Genomic DNA, 25,785 nt, shown 5'->3' with positions numbered 1-25,785 from the left:
CAAATCAGCAGTATAACAAAAAGCGTCAGCTCTGTATATTTTAGTTTCTGCAAGTATTTTTAATGTGTGCTCATGGAGCAGTATTAACGTGCATAAATATTTTGGCTCTGCTCATGCATTAATATGAACACGTTATTTGTTCTTTCGGCCCACTGGACTAACATCAGTACTAGCTGTTTCTAAAACATTACCAAACCTTTTTCTAGGTATCGTAGGAAAGTATTGTCAAGCTAGTTTCAAATTTAATACCTGTCATAGATGTAATGTCACAGCCCACCTGAGCTCCTAGATCAATATGCTATTACAGTCAGGGCAGCTTATCACAGACTTTTAAACCTGTTGTCTAAAATTACTCCTTTTATTTTTCCCTAAATTTCCAAGCTTCCTATAAACTCTTGAATTTATGACTGCAGTTTTTTGGTCACATTTGGTATATTTGAAATGTGGCCATAGTTTGATAGCACTGTAAAAAGGAACAGTATGCGTGGCTTACAATTCTATTCCTGAGAAATTGTCTCTGTATAAGGTGAAATTCTGATTAACTGAAGTCAGCAGAAGTTTTCCTATTGACCTGCAAGGGTTCATGACTGCATTTTCTAAATCTATCCTGTATTATAGGATTTTTCAGCAGGTATGATGCTTTAGGGAGATTTTTCTTTAGCTCCTCTTCAGTTTGCATAGCCAGCCAGCAGATAAGCTCTGATAAACTTCTGTAAGAGATGGATAAGGCTCCTGGTTACTTTAGATCCAGAGTAAAGCTGCTAACACCAACATGGCTATTCTGCATTCATTTTGATATAACCAAAAGTAAATAGACCCTAAATTTGAAATCAAGTTAATCCTCTTGGTCTTAACGAATCCAGCCAAATCATGAAGCTCGTGTGTGAACAAGGCAAGCTTTAGGACTAAAGCTTCACACGTGGCAGCACGCAGAGAGATTCAGGACTGGGTTTTCTTCTTCCTTCCTAGATGATTCTAAAGGGGTTTCAAAGCTTTCATGAAGCACCTGCAATGAGAACAGAGGGCATTTTCATTTAATAATATGCAATTTGCAGCATAATTCCTGTCTTCTAGTACTAACAAGTAAGCTGAATATAGAGCAGAAGGTTGGCACGTTCCCAGTGCTCAGTGGAGAGGAGGGCTGACCTCCTGCTCGAGTGCCTTTTACCTTACTGGAGTTAGCAAGACAGATAGTCATCCTTCATCCATGCATGGCTCTGGTTATCAACTGAACCAGAGACTAGTGACTGAGACATGGCTGTGCTGCCTTTCACAAAGTATTGTTAGCTCAGGAGGGAGACCCACCTGGTAGGAAGCACAGCACTAGTGAGTTTCAGCTTCTTTATTGGAAAAAATACAGTATTTCTGTTGCAAATTCACTGAAATCTTCTAGAAGTGTATACTGATGCAGAATTGCTAAAGTGAAGTGCTCTCCTGTGCTTACTTAAGAGGTAAAGAGCCTTTATTGTTAGGAGGATACCACGCAGTCCAGTAATATTGAACCTAGTGCTCATGCATTTTCTAAGCATTAAGTATCTGAAATATTTCCAGGTTTTAAATGTTTCTCAGGAGTGTTTGTAAGCCCTTAAGCAGTGGGCTGGTGCATAAAGTCTAATCAAGTGCACAGGAAGAGCAAACAAGAGAGGAGGAAAATTGACTTTTGCATTTGTAATTATTATTCTGGTATTAATGAGGTCAGATCCAAAGCCCATTTGAATCTATGGGATTAGCAATAACACAATTATTTTCAGAAGCAAGGTTTTTACATTGAAAACATCTCTGTAAGTTAGATATTTTAATGAAATGAAACTTTCTTGTATATAAATATAATTAGGATGATCTCAGTGAATGCTATAATTGTTTTAAGTCAAGTATAAGACACTTGGAAGCATGTTTTTTCCTTTTTTTAATATATTTTAGTCTTAATTATCCTTGGATTCCCGGAAACATAACTCTGAGCTATATGGTGAAGCAGCTAATTTGCATTCACAAAATTGCTGGTGAGTCCTCATGAGCTTGACACTGCCATTCCAGTCTTGCAGGCATCATTTTTGACAGACGTACTAGATGGTTTCACACATGTTGGAACAGGTGCTTCCTGCAGCAATTGTAGGAATTCTATGTATGATAATTATATTTGCATTCATAAATACTATTCTTGCAAAGTTAGTGTTTCAAAATAAAGGAAATCAAGAATTAAGATTTCATATGTAGTCTTAATTTGCTTCCCTTCTGTGTGTGCATTAAGATGTTGCCTCTAATTATTTGACTACTTATTATTTTTACTCCACAACTTTGTCCTTGTTCTGAAAGTAGAATGGATGACACCTGCTTAATAGCGCCTATTCAGTATTGTGTCGTCTTGTTGTTAGAAAGTGTAGCCATTGGTCTTTTTAATGGCACAGTATTCAAACCTTACACGAAAGGATGAGTAATTTCTCCTCTGTATTTCCACAAACATTTAATGAATTTGTTTCTACAAGGCCCAGAGGAGGCAAGAGCATCTTCTCCTTCCCATGTTACAAATGAAGCACTGAGACACTAAAGGATTCAAGTCACGTGTTTTCCTGTGAATTCGGGTTCCCTATTTAAAGCACAGAGGGACCTGATTTCTCAAAGTTCAGACAAGATGTAGCGCTGGTGATAGATATTTAAAGCGTAGGTGGAGCTCCCTTTGCCTGCACTGGCCGGCGTGCTCAGAGTTTCTTCGTTCCACGCTCCAGAACCGCAGGTAGGGTAGGTGCGGTGCATGAAGAGGCTGTGCGGTCGTGGACCTTCTAACTGAGGGTCTTGAGCACTTGATTAAATGTGGGATTTGAATAAATGGTAGGCGAAGGCAAGTGCTTTGGCCGTCGCTATTTCCTCTGTCACGAATGAGGCAACTGAGCAAATACTGAAGGAACCCAAATGACTAAACTGAACTTCTCCGTGCTGGAGGGACAGCAGTTGAGCCTGCCACTGCCCAGGACTCCGCGGCAGCCAGCTGTAATGAGCGCCTTCTGGGGCGAGCCCAGGAGAGGGCTGTGGGTCAAAGCGAGCCACCAGGGGTGACCAGGGTGGGCCCCATGGTAGCCCCGGCAGTACTGCTTGTTTGTAGGGGGCTGGGTGTCGCATTGCACGGCTTTGCCCAAGGTAGGGTTTGCAACACAAAATCACAACCAGGTGGGAACTTCAGCATTCGCAGCTCCCTGTCTTGCATGTTAACTGCTCCTCGCAAGGAAGGGAGTCGCTCCCGCACAGAAATAACTAAAGAGAATTTTAATCAGCCATTTCATCTGGATCAGGATCTGTGAGAGTTTTGACTGATTGAAGGTGACATGCTGAACTTTAATTGCAACCAGAGATTGGATGTTTTACAGAGGATCCTAAGTGACAAAGCTGTTTGCTTTACAGGCCTGTTAAGTAAACAAATGCTTTTAGCAGGAGGCTGCAGCTGACTTAGTGGAAATTAAACTTAGCAATGAATTCTGCGGTTTACTGTTTTGGAAAGAACAAAGTCAAATCTTTAATGAAAATACAAGTATTGGCAAAATCAGCAGGAATGAAATACGAAGGAAATCTATATAGGCAGATACTCAGTACTTCAATGTGAGAGGACAGTACAGATTTTCATCAAGGCATTGATCCTTCAAGCTCCTACATCCCTTAATTCTGCAGAAATCCAGCGGACTCCTTATGGCAATGCAGTGATGTAGAGAAACACTCGCAGAACCGGAGTCTCAGCGTATACCGAGCGCACATCAGAGCAAACACCCTGACAGTGAAGTGCTGCCTTACTTGCTGGTTGCTATTTCTTCGCAAGCACCTGCGAGTCTCCGTGGCAAAACAGGAGGAATGGCAGTGAAAATGGAGCCGCTGGGGGCTGCCCTGGGCCCCAGGCAGTGTGGGAGGCTGCCTGGTAGTGTTGACTGCAATGTGTGCTTCACTTAAAGGGGACTGTATTGCTCTTCCCATTTTCACTGTATAATTGGTGATGTTTTCCAAGATCTTTTTTCCCCAAATGCTGAGTATTATGTTTTGAATGGTTTTGGGCAGAACAAACATTTTTCTGTAACCTGATTTGAATTAAGTTTCACTTAAACTAAATCTCATTCTCAGTGAGTTCACAGTAACGCTGTAGAGTTGTTTATGTTTTTTTTTAAAAAAAAAACCAAACAACAAATTTTCCATAAGTCATTTTTAAAGTAAACAGAATTGGTTTGGTGCCTGCCACCACTTTGTTTCAGAAACACCCTGTGAAATGGCATCAGCATTGCAGCCACTGTGACTCAGCAAAGTCCTCTGTAAACTGTAGCAAGAAACTACCAACCAGCTCGGCGACCCCTGCGTCTGCTTTTCAGCTCCCCTCCGAGCTGGGGAATGGGCCCTGTCACTAGCAAGGCTATGCATGGGCTGCCACACCTGGCAGGAGCGTAGGGGTCCCTGAAGTCGTTCAGGTCTCAGGGCTGCTTTGCCAATGTGTGCTGCAGAGGGCTTGTAGCCTTCTGAGACCCAGACCCTACCTTATCTCCCCCAGGAGGAGCCTAAGTGCCGCAGTCCAGCACTATATTAACACTGTAAGTGTTAGGAAATACGCAGCAACTTGGGAAGAAAGTTTAACTCGTGATAGCAACATATGTAATAGTGGTGGGGAACATAATTGACCCCTAGGTCCTGATTTGAAAAAACATATGGAAAGTTTGTCACTTTGTGTTAAATCTTCTAGGGATAGAAGAAACATCTTGAGTAGAAAATCTGTCTTCCTTCAGGTCTGTCCCTACCTCGTGCATTTGATGGTTGAGAGGTCTCAATAGAAATAGTAGTTGCAAGAAGAGGTCAGATCCTGCAGGAGCCGTCTGTACTCCGCACTGCTGACCTCAAGATACACATTTGTACCAAACACCAGCCTAATCGTCTTTTCATTTTCCTCTCAGATTGTGGTTTAAATGTGCACAAGCAATGTTCCAAGATGGTCCCAAATGACTGCAAGCCAGACCTGAAGCATGTCAAAAAAGTGTACAGCTGTGACCTTACAACGCTAGTAAAAGCACACTTCACTAAGAGACCAATGGTAGTAGACATGTGCATTAGGGAAATTGAATCTAGAGGTAAGGCGTAGTTAATGGACTTTTGTTGCTTTACTGATAATCCGTTTAGATTGATCTGGGTCATCTGGGTTTCTGCTGAATGTATGATTGCTCAAAACAGATTTGCACAAGACATTTTATGAGTGCCAATTACCCTGCACAGCTAATATTATACTTTGCATTATTTCATGGTTCATGCCCATTTATAATTTTTATAGATTCTGCTAGAAATTGCTTAATGGACAATTACTGCTTTATAGTTATATATTGGCACCTATCTTTCCAGTAATATTTTTATTTAAAAATTAAGTGAATGTGCTAAAAAAAGCAGTTAGTATTGATGAGTTTCCTCTTGCTGGTTCCCATAACCCAGACTGCGTATCCTTTTCTAGAATTAGAGTATTTGTTTTTATTCTGAAATGATGACTGAAAATCAAGTATGCTAATCTTGGTTATTTTTAAATCGGTTGTAATTGGTTTAATGTGTTTCTTCAGCTCTAAAATCATTTGTATAAACATAATTTAGTGCTGATACAGCAAGGCAGCTAATGTAAGGGTGAGGGTTAAAAGGCCAGGATAAGATATCATTCTGTAAGAAATGCCTGAAAAGGCTTTTAAAACATGCCTGCGTTTTCTGCCTTAAATGAAGAATGTGGCAAGGGAAGAGCTGGGTGGAAGGAAACTCTAAAATTCAGACTAATTTTAATTTTGTCAAAATGTTCGTTGCAGGTCTTAATTCTGAAGGACTATACAGAGTCTCAGGATTTAGTGATCTTATCGAAGATGTCAAAATGGCATTTGACAGAGGTACAGTCTTTCCTGCACGCTGGAAGTTTGTGCTGATGTATTAAGTACACACAATTTTTCTGCGCAGCCCCTGTCCGTCTCATGCGCCACTGCTTTGGGGGCTGGAAGAGTCTGGCAGCTGTGCTAGCAGAAGGGGAGTTCCCCGTCAGAAAAGTGTTATCAGCTTCACTTTGGCCTTTGTTACCAAAATCTGCTTTTCTCCTTCCATCAGTATCTGTGCTTCAGTAATGATGTGCGTAGGGAAGGACAAAGCCTTCTGAACTACTGCACTAGTTTGCAAGTAAAACTACACTCAGGGGGGTAGGAGAGGGATAGAGGGCAAGTGGTGAAGTGCCTTAAGAGGGCTGTGCAACTCAAATCCATCTTTCTGGATGAAAGCTCCAAAGTAAGAAGATTAATACAATAGTGCAAACGAAGTTTGAAGTCTAAAAGAAGGTCAGTGAGAACAAACTCTTCTTTCTGAGAAAAGGCAGTGGGAAAATTAAAGGCTTTCCAGCTGCAGTCTCCCTGTCCCCGTGGAAATGAAGGCCAAAATCCATGCTGGAAACTCTCTCCTGTTTTTCCGGAGGACTGGACCTATTCAAACAACATCTGCCTCCTCTGCTGCGTTAGCAGGGCGGGGACGTGCTGGAGAAGCCAAGTTCTGGATCTGTGTCCACTGCGGTCAGGAGTAGGTAGTATGCTGTAGCTAAATGGTGAACACGTGTTTTTTCCTATAAAATGAGGAGGCTGTGGACTAAGTTGGTTTTCTTTCTTTTACTTTTTTTCCCAGACTCCCCTGATTTCTCATTCTGTGCTGACAAATGTGTCGTTTGGCAACGCAGCGTGTTCAGAAATAGCTAAACTTGCACACATTTCTACAAGATAGGTACTGCTAGATTGGGCAGGCAGGTTTTTCCCCCACCCCAAAACCCTGATTTTTTTGTAATAATTTGAAATTAAGTAAGGATAGATGTCTTTATAAAATGCTTGAGGAGTTCACCCTGAAATGATCACGTTCACAGCTCAGTAACTCTCTGTTTTGCTTATAAAAGCCAAAATTTGTAGTTGTGTCCCTTTCAATAATGTTTGTTTAAGGAAGTTACTATTTTTCTTTTCAATGCTGTTTTACATCTGTTTACATTTCCAAGGCTTTAATGTCAGTGCCTTCTCCACACAGATGGGGAAAAAGCTGATATTTCTGTGAATATGTATGAAGATATCAATATTATCACTGGTGCACTTAAACTGTACTTCAGGGATTTGCCAATTCCACTCATCACATATGATGCCTACCCAAAGTTTATAGAGTCTGCAAGTAAGTATAACACATTTTCCTCCTAGTTTTCATTCTCATCCTTGTCCTTTTTGTGCAGTACTTGCCTATTGACTTAATAGCTGTCCCATCAGCTCTTACCCTGCCTGCCCTATTTAGTAAGGTCTGCAGGACTAAATATGCACTGCATGTTACATGACCACGTGGTGCTACGTGATCATGGTTACATTTTTCTTTGCCTCTGCCGCCAGGAATGCTTCCTTTTCATCACACGTTATGGATTACATCTTTTTTTTATGTCTTGCATGAATCCCTAGTACTTGACAGTGACATTTAAAGTCTGTCGGTTTCGTCTTGCTGGAACGAAGGTGATTTATGAAAATGGTTAGAAATAAGGTGTAATTTGTTTCTAGAGCTGTCCATTTTGAGTGCTTTTACAAGCTGATAAGCACTCATTCTAAGGCCACCTTCAAGGCTGTCCTTGCAGACAGTGAGTCTGCAAGCGTAGCAGTAAGCCCAGCTGGAACATCTCTCCCAGGCATCCTGGCTGCCTGAAGCATCTCTGCAATATAGCAGTCACACCAGCCCCACCTGGAAAGGTGTGAGGTAGCCGTGGGTAGAAAACAAGGGCCGGATGCTGGGCTTAGTGCTCCTCTAGAGAAGGCTCTTTCCAAGTAGTACAGACACGGCCAAGGACACTGATGGCAAATTTCCCAGTACCTTTTGCTGTCCCAGGGTTGCACGTGTAGATTATTTGTGCAAAACTAGTCCAGTCAGCAAGGCTTGCCAGGGGAATTTTTTTTAGTAGGCTGCAGGGAATCTTTCAGTGGATTGCAGTTGGCTTTGGGGACTTTTCTTTGTCCAAAACCAATCACATCCTGACTGTGCTCTGAGCGCCTCTTTGGACAGGCAAATCTTCCACTCTAAGGCTTGGATAGGTTCTGGAAACCAGTAATCCAGCAGAGCTGTGAGACCCTGTCTCCTCTGCAGGCCATCGCTCTTGTCCTTCTGTATGTGAATTCTGTCTGTACATGTGGTGACAGCTGAACCTTCTGTGTTTCAGAAACCACCGATCCGGATGAACAGCTGGAAATTCTCCATGAGGCGCTGAAACTGCTGCCACCTGCACACTGTGAAACATTACGGTATCTCATGGCACATCTGAAGAGGTAGGTGGACTAGCTGGAGGGAACTCTAAGCCAAATTCATTTTTAGCAAAGACCATGTTAGGACCTCCTGAAAAGTCTGGGCAAGGCCCACCAAATCCTGGAGATGGACTGCAGCAGGGAATGATAGTCTGCACAACAGCGAACACCCAAACGCTGGGTTTTATCCCACTTAAAGCACTCACAAAGTACTTGAAGCGTGTAAGTCAAAAAAACACAGCTTTGAAGCACAAAAGTCACCTGCCTAACAAATTTGCACAACATTTAAGGTTACAGTGAATATTTATGGCAAAAAAGGCCTTCAGTACCCCTACGAGGAATAAGTCACTCCCTGGGTAAGGAACTAACATGGCTTAACAGCTAAAGATCAGTGTCTTTTTCTGCTAAGTCTCATCTCACCTGGTCATCCCTAACACCCTAAAAAAGACGGCACACACTAGGCTTGAGCTGACACCAATTAGGCACAGTGTTGATTGGCCCCCAGCCACATGTCTGGTGGGGTCTGCCGGTCATTCCTCATCAGCATGGAGCCCCTTGCTCCACCTGCCACCTTCTCAAAAATGTAGGAGCACAAATTCTGTCTGAGGTGTCTCCTTCTCCCCCAGATATGACTGAAGTTGGTCAGCAGGCTGAAAAGTTGTTAGAGAGGGACTGACAGAAGAAAAAATCAATGTGGCATGTTAGGGTATCTATCTTAGTTTCTCAAGTGACAGGAATTTACTGTCAATACATGCGAATCATTCCCTTTCCTTTGAAAAAGACTTTATTTTAAGCTCTTTTATTTTTATTTTCCTTTTATAGTTCTACAAGTAGGAATACGTCAACTCTGCTGAGCGCCTCAGGCAAAATTCAGCTACAGGGTTTCTGCCCGATTTCTCCATTTATTTCAATGACATTTCAAATTGATGTTTTAGAACAGACACAAGGATGAGAGATTTGGGAACAAAAAAAACCCCACCTTACTGTTTGTGGAGTGTGAAGTTAATTTTTCCTTACCCTGTTCAAGAGTAGCTGTTGCTGCTCTAATTAGCAAGTTGCTTTTTTACACATCGTATTTCTGGTATACGTGAATGATAAGGTAGAAGGGTGACAAAATTTACTCATTATTAAACTTCCTTTTAATACATTTTCGAAAAAGAGCTGGGGTGCTCAACAGGCTGTTGTCTTGCTTCTGAATTCAGGTAATCAGACACAGCTCCTTTATCTGGAGTAATTACAAATGGAAGACACAGCAGCTTGGAAACATCAGTCTGACTTGTTTCAAAATAAAAATTAAGCCAGAAGGGAAGAAAAAGGAAGAAAAACCTTGGAATTTTTTTTATATACCGAAGGATTTCTTCATGCAACACAAGATGAACCAGTAATAATATAATTTTAAAAAGAGTAATAATTTAGCCATACTCTTGCAGTTGCTGTCCCTGGATCCTTAGTTGTTTCCGAGAATCCTTATGGATTCTTTAAACCATAGTGTGTCTTAAAACATTTGCGTAATCTAAATTTGTTTACTGGAGCGAGGCAATTCACCAGGATAAAACAAGTCAGAAGCTTAAGCTTCGAGGCACGTTTGTGGCTACTGCGTCGGTTGCAGTGGGCAGGAGCGGTGGGCACACTGTGTCAGGGTGCCCCAGGCAGGCTGGCCTCCTCCCGCCCCCCCTGGGCAGGACGCTGTGTTCTCCGTGCTGAGGCAGAGCAGCGCAGGAGAGCGCAAGCTGCCTCTGAGCCCCCACTGAGAAATACGATCCCATGACCCCGGAGACCACCGTGGCTGGGCAGCAGCGGCTGTTCTGGCATTTGCCGAGCAGATGTGTTTCTGCAGTAGCCCTGGCAGAGGATGCCTCTCCTGCAGGTGTAGTTCTTGGGCAAATCACAATTCTGGAGGTGGCCTGCAAACCTGCCCCGCAGCAAGGCCTTAGCCCACAGCTTTGAACAAGTCAGGCTCCTGTGGAGCAGCAAGACGTGGCCTCCCTGCCTCCTCCTCCTCTGCAGATGGGAGCCAGGTGGCGGGAGGCTTCCCTGAGCTGGGGGCTTGGCTGCTTGGCAGCTGCTAAGGACCCCAGAAGAGGGAAGGGTGGAAGTGGACCTGTCGGATCACAGGTTTAAGGACCTGCTCTAACTGCTGTGCAGATGAGGTTACGGTGAGACCCTGGAGGTTTCAAAGCCACCCCAAAGTGATGATTTACCTTTTCTAGTACACGCCACAGGACACAATTTGTCTTGAAGAGGGGGAACCAGGCATCCAGCTTAGCACAGTTAGCCTGTAGTGCCTAAAGGCAGGGAATTCACATGTGATGTGCTTCACCCACGTTGCCATCATATGCACAAGGGAGGAGCAGTGTGACCACGTGGAGCCATGCCACGGGGCAAACCTGGGCAGCATCCCACCTGGGTGGGCACAACAGCATGTCTCTAGTGACCATAAAACTGCTAACGTAATAACAAACACGGTCTGCTCCCTGTAGGAGCGGCCTCTGAATGGTGCCACTGCAAAGAGCAAAAGCAGAATTGTTCTGGTTTGTCTGAATTCACCCCTCAGCCCCCTCGCTCGCCACGGAGTGCCAACCCCTCCTGCAAGTAAACATGGTCTGTGTGCATGGTAGGAGGACAGACATCTGACGCGCTGTAAACCCGCACAGCATTTGCACTCGCTAATTTCTGAGTGTTTCACCCGATGCTTCCCAATACATCCTGTTGGGAACGGCAGCCTCTCCTAGGCTTTGGGGGGAGGCAAAACATTTCTGTCCAGTTTCCCGGGTTTTCAAGCTTATGCAGGCATAGTTTGGCACCGCAGGAACATGAAAAACACTGTCCATTATTTTGCAGAGTAACGCTCCATGAAAAGGAAAATCTGATGAGTGCAGAGAATCTGGGCATAGTTTTTGGACCAACCCTTATGAGAGCACCAGAACTGGATGCGATGGCTGCATTGAATGACATCCGTTATCAGAGACTTGTGGTGGAGATGCTTATAAAAAATGAAGACATTTTATTTTGAATATTTTGGGGGTTTTGTAATAAAAAAGGAAGCAACAGTGTTCTATGGATGAAGGAATATTTTAAAGTAATTTAATGGCTCTTGTCGCTGAATTCCATATTTGCTAGAGCTTTCGATGTATTCAGGATAAAAATGAAGGAACTCTCTGTCGTTTCTGTAGTGCCATTCAGCTGATGTTGAAAAAGGTTAACACATACTTTCCAGTACTAGTGATCCTGGGTGTTTATCATGTTAAAATAAAAAACAAAAAGCCTAAAGCTATTGCATGATCTGCTCCCTGTTCTCCCTGTTCTGGTGAGACTCATTCCATGAAGAAAACAACTGAACTGGTGCAGCATCTTTGTTCTGGATAGTTTGTGATTGTAATTCAGCATGTTTCTCCGTGTAAACCTGTTGTGAATTTGCTTTTATGTTCTATGTAATTGGTTTCTGATACTAAAAAGAAGGCCGACTTATATGAAATGGAGCCTCTGGCAGTTTATTGACATTTCATATCATTCTCTGCCACTTTTGGGGCTGATTTCTTCTTGGGTTTCTTTCAGTTTTTTCATCATATAGTAATTTGTTTTTAACAGAAACAAAATGTGTGCTTTAAATGTTACTTTAAGTAATTCTTCATGATGTTTATGGTGGTTGCAGTGAAATCTGCAATGCTGAGCAGTGTTCCTTTATTATTATTGCTATTTCAATTGTAATTTTGTATTTTTATCTGGCATGCATATATTAATTTATTAAATTTTGCTTTTAGAACTCTAACATTAAGCTATTTATTTTTTCTTCATGAACATGTTTTGAAAATTCCTTTTTTTTTTTTTTCTCATTTTTTACATTGGCACGTTAACCCTGAACAACCTCTGACTTAAAAGAAGTGAGTTAGAATTTTGCCGGTTTCGACAAGACCATTCAGATCTAAATATTTTGGAGCCTGACATTTTGCTAAGGTTCCCACAAACCTCCCCTATAGTTTGAAAATTTCTTTCTTCGTTGTCCAAGATGCCTCTCAAGAAAGCTTCAGAACTCTTAAACAAAAAAAATATTGTCAAGCCATCTACTACTTCATATTTTTTATATATATATAGTTATAATTACCTATATATAAACTGGAATTACAGCTTACCATTACACAGTTGTAGCTGCCCAGAGTAGATGGATACACCACTGAATATTGAACGCAAATACATCACAGAACACTTGCTTTGAGCTTAAAGTGTTCAGCGCTGGTGCAAGCGCTTTGGCCTGCAAACGTTTCTTAGCTGCCTGCTGGGGTTCAACCATGGCACCACGTGAAAGGAAAATGACCAAAACTTATAAACGATTTCTCTGTTCACTCTGATAAAGCAATGTGTAAAAAAACCACTTGTCACCAGCCTTGTTATGGCCTCTCTGATGGAGACACTCCCTCCGTTGATGGTCTGTCCCCAGGAGCACTTCCTAGCGTGGCAGAAACATCCACCCCGGTGGAGTAGCTATCGCTGGGCAGGCGCACATGTAGTTTCACAGTGTCATGGTTTGCAGCACCTAAAAGCATTAATTCTCCTTTTCTATAATTTCTGAGAAAAAAAAAATAGTATTGCCAGTGAGTTTCGTTTGGCACTATTAGAATTATCTGTGCTGTAATCCTAACTCTAAGCGCTCCCTCCCCTGCTAGGGTTTCTGCTGGCGCTGCTGCAGCCGGGAGCGGCAGACGAGGCAGCAGAATTGCTTGTGACTGGGTGGTGTCTCCATGCTACCCACCTGGCTCTCATTCTTCACTGCCTTGTGCATGGGAAAATACTAACACCAGAGGAGATCACTGGCAAATGGCACATTGATTCAACTCAAAACTTTCAAGGAATGCTTTGGAGCCTAATGATTTTGACAAACAGTGGAAATGTCTAATTATCAAGGAAATCAGAATCCCATGGCACAAGACAGAGTGGAGGAGCTGAGGTAAACAGGGATAGAAAAGAGGTGTGAGAATGAAACAGCAGGTACCAGAAAAGTGATATAGCTGCCCTCAGGGAGGCAAGAACTGGCAAAAGGCCCAGCTTGAAGGGCTGGTAATAAAACAAGGAAAAAAGGAGTGAGTGAGTGTGGGACATGCAGGAAAGAAAGACATCATAAGTTGCTAGGGCTAGGGAGGTGCTTTGGTTGGGCACCTTCCCTAACACCAGCCCCAAAGGAGGGCAGCCAGGTAAGGCTGCTTGAGCAGCTTGGAGATTTCACCCTTTCCCTCCTCTCAGACAGCCAGCACCATCGGAATAACCACCTAGCAATTGCAACCAGCTGTGCTCCTCTCCTGTCAGCAGTAAGGCACCTCCCTTTATCCCACCCCTTCCCTTATGTGACCGGCCAGGAGGGGAAAAGAGAGGGGAGAAGGCAGCTTTCTCCTACAGTTCCCCTGGGAGTGGGGAATGAAGGATCTCAGGAAAGAAAGGATGAGGCTGGGGATGCATGCCAGTAAGTACATGGGGAGTGCTGCTTTGGCCTGGGAGGCTGCTGGAGAGGCAGAGCAGGGTTTGAGAGAATATGAAGTATCATCCTTCTGCCTTTTTTTTTTTTTTTAATCTTCTGTAACACTAGAAGTGACTTGCTGCTATAATTCATATATTAATTAGTACACATTATCACTTCATTTATCCCAATGAACTGACACAGCTGGAAAGCTATGTCTTTGATGACAGCCTTGGCCCCCCAGCCCCCCCCAGCCCAAGAGCAATGGCCCATATGCTCCCCAGCCACATCTGCCTTGCGCTTTCCAGCAGCCACATATGTTCACCGCTACCTTGTTCCAAGCCAATTCCTAAACATACTGTATTTGCCCCTGCTGCCTCGACAGCATGCAATGCATTTCCTCACTCCTGTGTTGCCTAATGGCCCTGTGTATCCCAGCCCCCAGACCATCCATCACTCCAGCCTTTGCTTCCAGGGTCCCTTGCAGGGACTCTGTGACGCTGGCTGGCCCTACCTCTGCAGTCAGCTCCCTGGTGTGACGTTCTCCCATGCTTCAACTCCTAACATCACCAGGTCTGTCATCAGGAGATAGGGTTTTTTACTAAATAATGCTGGCAAGGTTTTGCGTGCACGCATTTGACCCGCTTGTTGCAGTGCTGTGTTTGCATTACTTGTTACGTGCCTTTCCCTGACACCTAATGCCACCGCAGCCAGCCGTGGCAAAAGGATCCTTTTCTCAAAGTACCCAGCAGGAGCTGATACGGAGCAGGGCCAGAGAAGGGCATAGCTCCGGCTGTGGTGGTGGCGGCAGCACCCCATGTCCTTTGGCAGCCCCGGTGAGCCAGAGGAGCACTTGGTTTACCTGAGTAAAAGGCATCCGCTGTTCCTCATCGCTGCACAAGCAAACCTGAAGCAGGTAGTTAAAGTCCCACTTCTAAAGCGTATAGCAGGAAGTGCCTAGAGATAGGAGTAATTAGGTTAATGACATTTTCTCCTTGGGTGAAATATCCACCTCCTCTCAGTAGAGCACAGATGGGTGCTGCTGACAGTAATGACAGCTCCCCTCACATTACGGATGCTTTTGACTGCCTTTAGAAGCAACAGTGATAGGTACAAAGCTGGATCAGAGTCAGAGGAAAAAAAACACCAAAAATAGCAAGCCTAGATTTTCTCTGGGGAATAGTCAACCTTTCCAACGCATGCAGGGCAAACAAGGTTTGTTAGCTACTACTAAGTGCTGGTCTTCTGCTGGAGATGCCTTTTTTCTGGCAGACTTTAATAAGTGACTTATGATCATGGAGGTTCCTGCAGGAGAGGAGAAAACCTAAATGGAGACCCACTGCTGAGAAGAGAGCAGTCAGTTTGTCAGTTTGCTGACCAACTAGAAACAAACAAAAACAAACCCCCAAAACAAACACCCCAAAAACCCAGCTCAAGGAGCATAAGTTTTCCTTAATGCCTGTACACCCCCTTCCCTGAGAGCTCCCTAATGAGGAGTTACTGCAGCTAGTAGGCACGGGAGCTTAGAGGTCAGGCAGGCAAGACCTGGCCATAATAAGCCCACTTTATTTTCCCTGAGTCTCAAATTCTGATGTGATATGAAGGAAACTGCATGCCAAGTTATGCTAAAACTTCACAATATGTTTAACACCAAATATTCTCAATATTCAAATAACTAAGGCTGACAGTGTCTGATAACCATGCTGCTCACCCACTGTGGGACAAAACTGCTCCCCACAGCGCGCGTGTCTCAGATTCAAATGCACAGGTCGTGTGTTGCGTTAGGGACAGGAACGTAGGAAGGAGGACCCCAACAGTCAATGAAATACGTGCTTGCCTTTGAATCCCTGGAATCTGCATCCGGTGACCTCTTTTTTAATCTCTTTGATTTTTCCATTAAGTGTGTAGGCAAAGCCTCCATTTTAATCTTGTTTTTATTTTTGTTACTATGCTCATGAAACACTGATCTTTCCTGAGTGGTAACTGTTAAAGCAGGTAGTGCAGGAATAAGTGGTGTCTTTGCAGTAAATTTGATACTTCTTGTTGCTAACCAGGAAGATACTTTGCATGGGCATATAAGCAATTACATTATTCAAGTTACATTTATTCAAATTTTTAATTAAATGCAGGAAACTAGTATTTTTAGTATTTTTGTTAAATGGCAATACAATAAATAACATGGGTCCATATAAAGTAAAGTTTATCACTAAGTTAATGTGTTCTCTAAACAAATTGATTTCAGATGAATGCATGTTATCGCTAATTCAGGAGCTGACCTTATTGTCTCCAGTGCTGCAGGGTGTCTACAGCACAACCTGCAGCTGGGCAAACGCTGGAGCCACCTCACTGGCAACATCTTATCAAAAGACAGTTGGCCACAGTCAAAAAGCTGGGAAAGAAGGGGTTAAACTGAGAAAAACGTATTCCTTGGACTTCTAAGGAAGAAATGAGGAGCACTGGCAAGAAGTACGAGTTGGAAGCAGTCAAGGAACTTGCACAGAGTATGAGGGAAAGCAGGTCCTCAATGTGGATAAAGGAAGGCAAAATTATTAAAAATTATGGAGGTAGAGAATAACTGTTAAAAATGTATGTCTAGTAAAAGTCAAATGTTAGAACTATTGGGGAAAAAAAGATATTTAGGACAGTGCTTGGGGGCATAATTAGGAGCTTTAGGATGAAAAGGGAAAAATCTTGCGGCGATTTCAGGAAAATGTCCCAGCAGTGAATTAGCTCAGCAGTTTAGCACAGGATCACTTGATCTCTTATCAGCCAGGCCAGGCCTCTGCAACTCAGTGGGAAAGATGTCCCACCTGGAGGCAGGCTGGGAACCGTGCCCTTGGTCCACCCCTCCATCCCGGAGGACCCACAGCGATGCACGGCAGCCTGGCATGTGTGTGGCATGTTGGACCTGCTACGCATGGTGTGTGAGGCACGTGCACCCCTCGGGAGAGCAGCATGTATGCTCCCCATGTCTGTGGCCTGGGAGCAAGGCTCTTTCCGTGGATGAGGGCTGCGTCTGCCTCCAGCTCCCTGCCAGAAAGATGTGTCACCATCCTCATTTCAGACTGCAGGACAGAGGGAAAAATGTTGCATGCTGAGGCCATACGCAGGGAGCCTCTGATGAGGCTTTAGGAGAGCTCTACAATGGGGGAAGCAAGCTCCCTTCTGAAACAGAAATGTAAACTTCCGTTTATGCCAGATTAGCTGACAGGATGGAAAATCTGTTATTTATGATTTTATGCAATACCAAACTTGTTCTGACTTTCCCACTCCAATGGCAAAGGAAGAAGTAAAGGCTTCTAAAAGGCATATATGATATACTCGCTCTGTTCCTGACCTAATTTTTGCATGCTGATGAATGTTCTGCAATGTTTTTATTATAGCTATAACTATATTGCAATAAGGGGAAAAAACATTTAGTGAACCTAGCAATCATGGATTTCTTTTTTAGTCATGCAAAATTACTGCTTAGCAACTGCACATCAGCCCTAGAAAGCTTATGTAATGCAAGAGAAGGAGGGTTAGGAAGTGCATTGTGGATTAAAGCGATTGCTGAGCAAACCGTGGAAGACGAGTGCCTTCTGCTTTGGTCACGTGCTAGCAGGAGTGTAAGTAACGGCAGAGGACATGTGCCTGGGAGCAGGGCGTGAGAAGCTGGGTGCGGGGCTTGTTATTGCAGCTCCAGCAAACCTCGCCAGGGTCTCCTCTCTGCAGCACTGCGCTGGTTAGCGCTGTGAGCTCAGCCTCCACCAGAATCTGAGGACCCTGGGCTGATGTGTCAGGAGGAAGAAGCCTTACATATGCATCAAGTGATCCAGCTCTTCAGTTCTTCAGCACACTCTTCCCCTACCTCTGGTCATGGGCATTTCAGGTTATACTGTTCTCCTGAGCCCTTGCATAGGCTGATCATTTCTTCATGCTGGCCTGATTTGCTCGCTACACGATCTGGGCCACACCAGAGATCCTCTTCTTGATGCCACCTTCTATATCTCAATTTGGACAGCGTGATTCATTAACTTCTGTCTGTTGCTGGTTTCAGGGTCGGAGTACAATTTTTTCGTATTTGATCTCTCCCAAGAGTGATGTCAATAAGCTGCTCAAGGATTGTTTAAGAGCTCTTAGTTAGGTACCCTTTCCTATTTCTCATGGAACAGTATTTTGTCTCAAGGACATATGTAGCTCCTTGTATTACTCAGGTCTCTATTGCTGCTGTGCCTCAGTGAATTGGAGTAAATGGTTCTTAGGCTTCTGGGAGCCTTTGATTAATGTATTTCCTGAGGCAATTAGGCATTGTTTTGAAAAATACATTTGGCAGCCAACCAGGATTCATTTTCAAGCACTATGTTGCCTGTAATTTTTGTTTCTTGCTATGAATCCTAGAGTTTGAATACTAAGCTTTTGTTCTTCGCCTTTTTTTTCTCATGCCTTATTACTAACTGTGTCAGTAATGCAAATAGGATTGTCCAAACTATTAAAATTACTCATTTTGTAGATTAATATTCATAAGGTGGTGTATCGTAAAGCTTACTTGAAGGACCACTCACTAAACCCAGAAGAACTTAGCAAAGCACGATGATGCTGCTGTTGCTCACTGCTCATCTCCAGCACCTACTCTGTTCTCAAAAAGGGTAAGGGGAGAGATTCCTTTAATTGCTTTTTGTTCTTTTATCCCCTTTCATGTTCTCCAGCATCACAATGCTGGACATAAATTGTTTGTACCATGCAATAACTCTCGCATGACATCTTCCGGTAAACTACTGGAATTCAGGTACGCTGAGATTGCTGCAAGGTGGGTTAGAGACCACCAACGTGGTGCAGTACAAGATAACCTCACAAGAAAGTTCAAAGCCCAGCTGAGCACCTTTATTAAAAGTAGGCAGAGGCCAATAATCAAATACATGTGGAGGAGTCGTAGCTGTTTCCTAGCTGTTTCCTAGGTGAGTTGCAATGACACTTACAAATCACTTCCTCACAGAAAACTGAGCTTCTCCTGGAAGTAGTTCCACAACCATACATAACCTTGCTTTTCAGAGAAAAGGCATAATTTCCAAATGTGTTACAATACAGTGGATACATTGGTTTTCAATCTTGTTCCAAAAAACCCCCAACAATAGTCCATGTGCAGCAATCCAGATGCTCACCCTTCTTAATCATTGCAATGCTGAGTCTTTACAGTCCCTTCATGTGCCCTTGTTGGAGGAAGAGTTGTGGTCTGCCCATAGCTTGCTTTGAAGTTCTCACTCCATAATGTAAATTGAGAAAGGCTGGTCTGAAGTTACAGCAAAGCAGCAACTTGGTGTTGCCTGGTGAGGATATTGGCAGTGGAAGAGGCTAAAGAAGGAGTTGGAGGTACTGTCATGGAAAGCGTGGGCTGGCTTGTTCCATGGTTTGTGACCATCCCTGGATTGGAAATCTCTCCCAGCATTAGGAGGGATCTGACATTCTCTTTCTCTTGTGCTTGTGGGAGGAAAACCCCCACTAATGTTCCCTTTTCCATCTGCAGCTCTGGTATCAGGTTTGGCCTCACTCCTAGGCCATCATGTCAGTTTACTGTGTCGATTAAGAACAGAAGACTAACCTGCCACTACACCTACACCCAAGTCTCCTTCTGTTACGAGTAACTTCAACAGTAAGCTTTGACCTAGCTAAGCCCCCCGCCTAAAGCTTCCTTAGGCTCCAGTCAGACTTCTTTCAGTATGACAAATGAAGAGACAAATACACTTTGGAAGGTGAAGGTAACAAACTGAATGCTTTGGTTCACCTAATGGTGCCGGCTGAGAGCTTCCCAAGTGACTATCGCTGCTGGTAGGTACGGCTCAGAGGCAGGGTGGGCGTACTGGCACAGTTCGTTGCTGTCTCCCTTAGTGGTCTGAAAGAGGCCAGCATGGTGTCGGTGGGGCATCCGACCCTTGCCTGCCCGCTTCTTTAGGTATGTTAATTTTGCAATGGGATAGAAGGTAGCTCATCTGTCTGCTGCTGAATGTTTGCAATGCACATGGAAGTTGTATCCTCCATGTCACAGAAAGATTTAAATGGCCCAAACCTCCCTTTTCATTTCTGTGGTTCTAGTCTGCTTATATTTACTTAGTGATACTATGAAGGAAGAACCTAGAAGTGCAAATGTTATTTCTGCTCAGCTGCTCTCTGCTGGATGGGCCTGATGGTCAGTGTACCAAAAAGTGACATCTTGATTTTTTTTTTTTCCTTTTTTCCTCATTATGCTGGCACGTGAGTACACTGGAATCAGCCAGAGAAATGAGGCTTTTGCTGCTGTCATAACCTTCCTAGAGAGCCAGCAGCCAGTGTAGCATCCCTCCCGATACCCATCCCAGTACATCACCTGTGAGTGCAGGGGGCGCAGAAAAAGAAGAAAGGAAAGGTGATGTAGTTTTCATTACTGATTACCTAAAGTAGGCAGGAAAACTGACCAAGGAAAATGGTCACATGGAGTATTCTCTTGTTTCTTAGTGAAGGCAGCATGGATTAGCTGGACGCTGTACAGAATGGCACATATCATCTGGGCGCAAAAGGCTGCTAGCGCCGCAAAGCCACTTGCCACAGTGCACTTCAGCACACTGTCAAGCTTTTATATGTGAACACAGACTGAAAACAAAATGCAAACTCAAGGGCTGCATGACAAGTCAGTGTAGACATGATCTTTGTCTGCTAGGAGGATGAATTTCACAATTAGGCTAATCTGAAAACTTCATTAATAATTGTTAAGCTGGAACTCTACTGTTTCAGTGCCAGTTTCTCTTACGCGGGTGCTACTTGTGCTGCTTTTGCTCCTGCACTGCTTGTGGTACACTTACATTGCTGCCTTTGCTGTGTTGTGTGTTTACCAAGATATCCTCTTCCAACTTAAACGATTCTATGAGTGTGGTGTTGTGAATGCTTGTCAAATCACAAATGTTGGTGAGTAGGGAAATCTGGAAACTGGCTTCCTGTACAAACCTGAATACAAAGTTGGTGTGGGCTGTCAGGGGAGCGGGAACCACCTCCTGGCTTCTGCCCACCCTTCAGTCCCATCCAAACACGCCTCACCGCTGCAAGCCCTTACCCCTCCTGTGGGAGCCCAGAGCCACCACGTGCTGCAAAATATACTCCAAAAGTGGGGGGGGTTTAATACTTTAGTTACCACTTTGAAGGTGTTTCCTGAGATGAGGGTATGTTTTTGCTTTTCCATTTTATCAGTTATAAACACAAGCTTGTAAGTTCCCTGTCGTCCAACACGAGAGGAACGTGGCAAAGACCTTGCAGCCTGCCAAGGAGGTAAAATAAACTTCATGTGACAGGTGAGAGCTACACACCAGCAACACAGAAGTCAGTATTTTCCACTAATTACCAACAAAATGCTGTGTGTGTGCTGGCAAAGATCCCAACATAAGCAATAAAAGTGCGTATTTTGGCATGAGGTCAGTCCCGGGTAAAACACACATCAACAAATCCAAGTGTGTCATGTGCAGGAGCAGAAATTCGTCCCTGGGAGCTAGTGGACAGCGTAGGTAGAGGATGGTGTTTCCTGCTTTAAAATGCTGTGATGGCTCAGATGCAGAGTGAGGTAAATGTTGACTTTTTAAAGGCAACCACTGCAGCTCTAGGTGAGAGGGATGCTTGGCAGAGTTCTCCGTTAAGTGTTTTCTGGGATCAGTGAGGGCTTAGGGAGGGAAAGCACGGTGCACAAAGGGAGAGGGTGATCTGCCACTCAGCCTACTTGCAGAATTAAAAATAAAATAAACTTGTTTCTACGTGTTTATTCAGTTAATACGAGCAATGAGAGAATCTGCACCTCAAAGCTAGGTGTTCCAGGGCTCTCACAGGGTTGTAGAGGTGTTCTCAGGATCACAAAAGTTTATTCTAGCTGCACTTACCACAGGTGTGGTGTGGGATGCTTTAGCATGCCTGCCTCTCGCTGTGACACAGACACTCCACGGGAAGCAAATGATGTTTGTGCGCTCATCCCATAGCCAGGGCTTTGTGGGGGATGTGCTGTGGGGTGCTTCATGTTCCAGAAGTTAATTGCTTTTTTATTTGGGAGTGATAACATTGCAAAAGTGTTGTAGACAATTATATCTTTGTGAGCCAGCAATCAGAGAAAAGTCTGTGTCAGTTAAGAGCTAAAATGTGATATTTTTTTTTTTTTACACACACCACACACCGCCCCCCCCCCCCAGTGAACTGTACAAGAGAAGCAGCTAACCAGTGCAGCAGCTTTTAAACATTAAAACATACTTCCTACATTGCCAGTTCTTCTTTCCACTGGCTGTGTAGTGGAGCTCCCCATAAAATGCCTTCAGGAAAACTCTGAAGTACAGAATACTGGCCAAAATGTGTCAGACCTCACAGAAGCTGAAGAAGCAGCTTGCTTTTATGTAAATCTGACCTTGAACACTCTGCGCTGCAGTTATCCTAATGAAGAATCATCTGCATTTTAAAACAGATATGTGTACTTAAACATGTAAATGTGAGCATCCAGAGATACATTTCAGGCTAAATGCTGTCTGTGGTCCCACTCATGAAAGCCACTGTCTGAAATGGGGTAGGGGTGTGATACGATATACTTGCATTTCCAGAAGTCAGGCAATGCCAGACTCCACTTTCTGCACTGGTAGTAGCTCAACTATATACTTTAAAAAGGCAAATCAGTATCAGACTATGTACCCAAAATATACTATGATGGTATTATGGCATGTCCTGGGGCAGACATTTCCAGGAGAGCACTCAGGTGCCCAACACTTGTTTAAACATTGCTTTGGGTGTCTCCACTGTCAGGATGTGGCAGACCTGACAGTGCCCGCGTGGATCTCAGCTTTGACACCCAGGCCATCCTCTCTGCCCAGTTTCACTATCAGCTGCCAGACTTCTGTGCTTTGTGGAGTTCTCCTGCATCTGCAAAGAGAAAACTTATGCCTGGTGGTTGCAGCCAAAGTTCAGAACAGATAGTAGTAGTATTCTGTGCCAGGCCGAGTGTGTTTCCAGCTGGTGACTTGAGCTGCTGGGAAAGGGCAGAGTTTTCAATAAATACAGGTGTCACCTAGCTGCATCCAAGTATGAATGAGATTTTCCTGACCACAGAGGCAGAGTATTTGAAGAGTCCTGCTGTGCAGGAAAGTCTTCACAAGGGGATGGACCAGCAAAGCTCTTCCTTTGCTGTCCTCACCACTCTAGCATGGCTCACACAAGCTGCTCTGCTGACAGTGACCCACAGGAACAGGGTGGAGCAAACCTAGTCCACATCTAGTGGACTTGTCCTCTTCCGTTGTCTTGTTTGGCTCTCCAGCACAACTCACCTAGGTCCTAGAGATAAGCCCTAGTACTCAGGAGCCCTAGAAGCAAACTTGTCAGGGATGATAGCTGGAGTTGAACTTACCTCTGCTTTATTCAGCAACCTTATCCAGCTCCAGACTGGTTCCCTGGAGTTCCCGTAACAGAAAGGCAATGTGAAGCTGCAACCTTCTTACGAATTCCTCTGAGGCTTTGTGGCTGGTCAGCTCGTGCCTGTCATCTCGCCCGACTGTGTGTTCAGTTATTGCTGATCTCCATTCTCACTGCTGCATGTGCCTTGCTCAAGATGGGCAAATGGGCCTCCGTTGCCAGCGCCACTTTTGTCTGAGCAGCATGACTGTGAGCGTTGATGCCTGTTTAAAGGGGAGCAGTGTTTCTCCTCACCTGCAATAGGCTAACACTTGTGCTACTGATCTAACTATGTATTTTGTGATTGTGGTTTCTCTATTTGACTATGGACCTTTTCCTTACTCTTCTCTTTCTTTCCAGACTCAAGCCCTTTTTTTCAGAGGCATCCTCCTGATCAGAGAAGTGCGCACCATGTCTATGCTATAATATGCAAGCTCTGTAACTGCGGAGGTTAAGATCACCACTTTTGAGTGAGTTTCTGGTATTTTTAATTCCTTTGGCCTGTGTAATAGAAAACAAAGCAAAGATATGCTGAAAACAAGTTTGCTACAAACATCCATGGGTATAAAACATATTTGCAGGACAGCTGAGGTGTGTCTCAGTATGGAAAACTGCAAATTTGAATTTCTTGATTTGTGGAATTAAATCCTACCTGTCAAAGACATACTGATGTGTGTATTAATGCTTAGCATATTCATGGAATGAACAGAGGAAGTACAGTCCATTAGCATCTCAAGACTGTCTTAATTCCTTGAATGCATTTCTTCTTGAAAACATTTACTCCCTCTGTTTTGCTCTTGCTAGGGATTGTTTGCGATCGTTCCCTCTCAAATGCCCGTCGTGTGCCCACTGCGTCTTTCTTAGCCATCTGTTGCCATCTGGTGGCAATAGTGCTGAGCTGCCAGATTCCTGTGAGAAGGCTTCCAGCGCGAAATGTGTGCCATACTGTCTATAACTAGGGGCAATCTGGTAACAAACACATGGCAAATTCGCAGATTATTTGTCTAACCATCTGCATTATCTTATCCAGTGCTCTCATAATCTACTGTTGCCAACAATGCCATTTTTCTGATACCAAAATGTATTTTAAAATGCATATACTGCATTTGGAAGCTAAAAAACCCCAAATGAACACTGCTATTATTTTTCAGCTTTTGTGCCCTTAATTCCCCTGATGTAATACCTACTTTTTCTCTATTCTATTTATTCATTTCCCTTCTGCTTTCCCCATGCAGGTCCTGCAGGGCCTGCAGCCGTTAGAGCATCCTGCGCCTGCTCTTTGTAGTTGGGCGTTGCATTTTTGCATGCAATTATGTGACAAAGATTTCAGTGAAAATCTCGTATTCCCCACTCCATCAAAAGTATTATGTATTCTGCTCACTTGTAACAAGGCTGTATGATATCACCCTGCCAAAAACACTTATCTGCAGTAGTTTTTCACAGCTGACTTCCTTCAGGCTGGAGTGGGCAGAAGTCCTCACAACGCTTGTTCCTGGTACACGAATGGAAGGGGTGATGCCCTAAATTCAGCTAGTGGTGAGTTCTGCTTCTTTCCAATTGATATGAATGAGACCTGGTCTGCCAGGTTAGCACAGTGGGAAGTGGGTTTGTCTGAGGTCTGTCTGAGGTCTAGGGGGGGACCCTCACAAACCAAGCCAGGAAGCTTGGAGCTGAGATAGACATGAAAAGGGTTTTCTATATAGGAATAAAACATCTGCCAAAAAAAAATCTGAATACTTTGAAGGGTAAAAATATACCCTCTTAGCCATGGATCAAATTCAGACACTCAGTATAGCTCATCCCCTCCCCTTGCTTTTTTTCGCTTTGGTCACAATTGGTCACATTCCCCTGTTAAAAGCAAGCAGCATTCAATTCTCTGTCCACAGCGGCTTGATTGCCTTGATTTCTCTGGGAGAGAGAGTCTTGTGTCTCTGCCAGTGAGCGTTCCTTGCAGCCAGGCTGTTGCTCCCCAAAGGCCTTCTCCAAATACCTGCTCCTGCCTCTTCCAGCGAGATCTCTGACTGCCAGCCAGCGAGATGGAGCTGGCTCTTAGGTCAAGGGCTGTTCTCAGATCAGCCCAGCTGCAAGAGAAATAACCCATGCAAAGGCTGCAGACTTTCTGGGGTTCATATGGATTCTGCATCCAGCTGATTTCATGAAGCTAGACCTTTTTTTGGTGGGGGGACAGAAACTTACGTTACCCAAGAGCTATAATTGCCAAAAAGCATGGTAACACTCTCCTCCATCTGTTTCAGAGCAAACCTGCCAGCCCTGCTTTGGGTGGGCAGGAATGCTTTGAGAGACCCGGAGAGGATCTGGAGGGGCATCGTCAGCATTCCTGCAATACCTCTGTGCAATTGTATCTCCACCAGGCATGGCAGCTGCCGGCCCGGGATAAAGGTTGGAAGCAGCCAGACGCTTGTTTAAAATAAGATAGCTGCAACAATGGGACCGGCTGGCCAAGGCACAGGCCAGGAACAAGGCCAGAGTTATGTAAATGAAGAGTTTTTCCTGGAGGATAAATGTAAATACAGGGGCTGAATGCTGAGTTAGTGGAGGGGGGTGGGTGAGGAGGAGTGATTTTTAAAAAAATCATTACAATAATAAAGGCACCCACCATGAAACACCAAACTAGCTGGCAGACAGCACAAA

At 44.1% G+C, this 25,785-nt stretch overlaps 1 protein-coding gene across 7 annotated transcripts in view; it reads left to right on the top strand.

Moving 5' to 3' along the window:
* CHN1 (chimerin 1) overlaps window positions 1–12,042 on the top strand; it is a 106,973-nt gene extending 94,931 nt beyond the window's left edge. For all 7 annotated transcript variants that reach the window (XM_075093503.1, XM_075093500.1, XM_075093497.1 and 4 more), the window contains 5 exons: window positions 4,914–5,087; window positions 5,796–5,873; window positions 7,033–7,170; window positions 8,192–8,297; window positions 11,115–12,042. In XM_075093503.1, coding sequence (XP_074949604.1) covers window positions 4,914–5,087; window positions 5,796–5,873; window positions 7,033–7,170; window positions 8,192–8,297; window positions 11,115–11,286 — 668 coding nt within the window. In that variant the 3' untranslated portion in view covers window positions 11,287–12,042. The remainder of the gene's footprint in view (window positions 1–4,913; window positions 5,088–5,795; window positions 5,874–7,032; window positions 7,171–8,191; window positions 8,298–11,114) is intronic.
* Window positions 12,043–25,785: the final 13,743 nt, after the last annotated feature.

Source organism: Phalacrocorax aristotelis, chromosome 5, assembly GCF_949628215.1.
Source record: "Phalacrocorax aristotelis chromosome 5, bGulAri2.1, whole genome shotgun sequence".
NCBI classification, from domain to species: domain Eukaryota; kingdom Metazoa; phylum Chordata; class Aves; order Suliformes; family Phalacrocoracidae; genus Phalacrocorax; species Phalacrocorax aristotelis.
The sequence above is the reverse complement of the archived record's forward strand: the minus strand, read 5'-3'. Positions and strand labels throughout refer to the sequence as shown.